The sequence below is a fragment of the Dendropsophus ebraccatus genome, chromosome 14, assembly GCF_027789765.1.
Source record: "Dendropsophus ebraccatus isolate aDenEbr1 chromosome 14, aDenEbr1.pat, whole genome shotgun sequence".
Lineage (NCBI taxonomy): Eukaryota > Metazoa > Chordata > Amphibia > Anura > Hylidae > Dendropsophus > Dendropsophus ebraccatus.
The window spans coordinates 2,238,321-2,242,545 of record NC_091467.1 but is presented as its reverse complement, the minus strand read 5'-3'; the positions used below and the strand labels follow the sequence as shown (position 1 = coordinate 2,242,545).

General features: G+C 40.1%; 1 protein-coding gene across 1 annotated transcript in view; it reads right to left on the bottom strand.

Annotated features, from left to right (window-relative positions):
• The window catches only part of CYP24A1 (cytochrome P450 family 24 subfamily A member 1), a 33,178-nt gene extending 31,058 nt beyond the window's left edge, over positions 1–2,120 (bottom strand). The window contains exon 1 of the mRNA XM_069951736.1: positions 1,830–2,120. Coding sequence (XP_069807837.1) covers positions 1,830–2,039 — 210 coding nt within the window. The 5' untranslated portion in view covers positions 2,040–2,120. The remainder of the gene's footprint in view (positions 1–1,829) is intronic.
• Positions 2,121–4,225: the final 2,105 nt, after the last annotated feature.

Below are 4,225 nucleotides of genomic sequence, written 5' to 3'. Positions count from 1 at the left end.
ATAGGCGATGTCACACTGTATATATATATGTGATGTCACACTGTGTGTATATATATATATATATATATATATATGTATATATATAGGCGATGTCACACTGTATATATATGTGATGTCACACTGTATATATGTGATGCCACACTGTATATATATATACGTGATGTAACACTGTGTATATATATATATATATATATATATATATATATATGTGTGATGTCAGGCTGTATATATATCTGATGTCACACCGTATATATAGGCGATGTCACGCTGTGTATATATTTATATATATATATATGTATATATATAGGCGATGTCACACTGTATATATATGTGATGTCACACTGTATATATATATGTGATGTCACGCTGTGTATATATATATGTATATATAGGCGATGTCACACTGTATATATATGTGATGTCACACTGTATATATATATGTGATGTCACGCTGTGTATATATATATATATATATATATATATATGTGATGTCACACTGTATATATAGGCGATGTCACACTGTATATATAAGTGATGTCACACTGTATATATATATATGTGATGTCACACTGTATATATATGTGTGATGTCACACTGTGTATATATATATATAGGTGATGTCACACTGTATATATAGGCGATGTCACACTGTATATATAAGTGATGTCACACTGTATATATATATATGTGATGTCACACTGTATATATATGATGTCACACTGTATATATATGTGATGTCACACTGTATATATATGTGATGTTACACTGTATATATATGTGATGTCACACTGTATATACATATGATGTGACGCTGTATATACAGGTGATGTCACACTGTATATATGTGATGCCACACTGTATATATATATATATGTGATGTCACGCTGTGTGTGTATATATATATATATATATATATATATATATATATATGTATATATATAGGCGATGTCACACTGTATATATATAGGAGATGTCACACTGTATATATAGGCGATGTCACACTGTATATATAAGTGATGTCACACTGTATATATATATATGTGATGTCACACTGTATATATATGTGATGTCACACTGTATATATATATATGTGATGTCACGCTGTGTGTGTATATATATATATATATATATATATATATATATATATATATATATGTATATATATAGGCGATGTCACACTGTATATATATAGGAGATGTCACACTGTATATATAGGCGATGTCACACTGTATATATAAGTGATGTCACACTGTATATATATATATGTGATGTCACACTGTATATATATGTGATGCCACACTGTATATATATATATGTGATGTCACGCTGTGTGTGTATATATATATATATATATATATATATATATATATGTATATATATAGGCGATGTCACACTGTATATATATAGGAGATGTCACACTGTATATATAGGCGATGTCACACTGTATATATAAGTGATGTCACACTGTATATATATATATGTGATGTCACACTGTATATATATGTGATGTCACACTGTATATATATATGTGATGCCACACTGTATATATATATGTGATGTCACGCTGTGTGTGTATATATATATATATATATATATATATATATATATATATATATATATATGTATATATATAGGCGATGTCACACTGTATATATATAGGCGATGTCACACTGTATATATATGTGATGTCACACTGTATATATATATATGTGATGTCACGCTGTGTATATATATATATATATGTATATATATAGGCGATGTCACACTGTATATATATGTGAAGTCACACTGTATATATAGGCGATGTGATGTCACATATGGATAGTTACCAGCGCCTGGTGCTGCCGCTTCAGTCCTCCCTTCCTCAGCACGTCCAGCAGGCTCCCCAGGATCGGCCAGTTGGTGGGTCCGGGCAGTGCAGCCAGGGGGTGCGGGCAGGAGGGGGGGCTCCTGAGATCACAGGTCACAGTGCTGTGATGGACACTGATGCCCCTGGCCTTCATCATCATCCTCCTCCACATTCTGACTGTTGCAGCCATAGTGTCGGGTGCTGGGATGGAGGAGGCTTCATCGTTGCTGTGTATATATATATCCAGCCTGTATACAGCTCCTGGCCAATGGGCTCCAGCAGTCCCAGGGATCCAAGAGCCAGTATCAAGGCGTTCTCCAGCCGCTCTCTCCTGATTGGCTGACACCCACAGGCCACGCCCCCACAGCCCTGGAAAGTTCACTTTGTTTCCTTTGCTTCATTGTTTGTTAATGTGACATGTGTGTACGATGTAGCAGAGCTCAACCTGTCACTAACCCATAGAGATATACTGCAGGGTGTGTACGATGTAGCAGAGCTCAACCTGTCACTAACCCATAGAGATATACTGCAGGGTGTGTGTACGATGTAGCAGAGCTCAACCTGTCACTACACAGAGATATACTGCAGGGTGTATGTACGATGTAGCAGAGCTCAACCTGTCACTACACAGAGATATACTGCAGGGTGTGTACGATGTAGCAGAGCTCAACCTGTCACTACACAGAGATATACTGCAGGGTGTGTGTACGATGTAGCAGAGCTCAACCTGTCACTACACAGAGATATACTGCAGGGTGTATGTACGATGTAGCAGAGCTCAACCTGTCACTACACAGAGATATACTGCAGGGTGTGTACGATGTAGCAGAGCTCAACCTGTCACTAACCCATAGAGATATACTGCAGGGTGTGTACGATGTAGCAGAGCTCAACCTGTCACTAACCCATAGAGATATACTGCAGGGTGTGTACGATGTAGTAGAGCTCAACCTGTCACTAACCCATAGAGATATACTGCAGGGTGTGTACGATGTAGCAGAGCTCAACCTGTCACTACACAGAGATATACTGCAGGGTGTGTACGATGTAGCAGAGCTCAACCTGTCACTATACAGAGATATACTGCAGGGTGTGTGTACGATGTAGCAGAGCTCAACCTGTCACTAACCCATAGAGATATACTGCAGGGTGTGTACGATGTAGCAGAGCTCAACCTGTCACTAACCCGTAGAGATATACTGCAGGGTGTGTGTACGATGTAGCAGAGCTCAACCTGTCACTATACAGAGATATACTGCAGGGTGTGTGTACGATGTAGCAGAGCTCAACCTGTCACTAACCCATAGAGATATACTGCAGGGTGTGTACGATGTAGCAGAGCTCAACCTGTCACTAACCCATAGAGATATACTGCAGGGTGTGTGTACGATGTAGCAGAGCTCAACCTGTCACTAACACATAGAGATATACTGCAGGGTGTGTGTACGATGTAGCAGAGCTCAACCTGTCACTAACCCATAGAGATATACTGCAGGGTGTGTGTACGATGTAGTAGAGTTCAACCTGTCACTAACCCATAGAGATATACTGCAGGGTGTGTACGATGTAGCAGAGCTCAACCTGTCACTAACCCATAGAGATATACTGCAGGGTGTGTGTACGATGTAGCAGAGCTCAACCTGTCACTAACCCATAGAGATATACTGCAGGGTGTGTACGATGTAGCAGAGCTCAACCTGTCACTAACCCATAGAGATATACTGCAGGGTGTATGTACGATGTAGCAGAGCTCAACCTGTCACTACACAGAGATATACTGCAGGGTGTGTGTACGATGTAGCAGAGCTCAACCTGTCACTAACCCATAGAGATATACTGCAGGGTGTGTGTACGATGTAGCAGAGCTCAACCTGTCACTAACCCATAAAGATATACTGCAGGGTGTGTGTACGATGTAGCAGAGCTCAACCTGTCACTAACCCATAGAGATATACTGCAGGGTGTGTGTACGATGTAGCAGAGCTCAACCTGTCCATAGAGATATACTGCAGGGTGTGTACGATGTAGCAGAGCTCAACCTGTCACTACACAGAGATATACTGCAGGGTGTGTACGATGTAGCAGAGCTCAACCTGTCACTAACCCATAGAGATATACTGCAGGGTGTGTACGATGTAGCAGAGCTCAACCTGTCACTAACCCGTAGAGATATACTGCAGGGTGTGTGTACGATGTAGCAGAGCTCAACCTGTCACTAACCCATAGAGATATACTGCAGGGTGTGTGTACGATGTAGCAGAGCTCAACCTGTCACTAACCCATAGAGATATACTGCAGGGTGTGTGTACGATGTAGCAGAGCTCAACCTGTCACTAACCCATAGAGATATACTGCAGGGTGTGTGTACGATGTAGT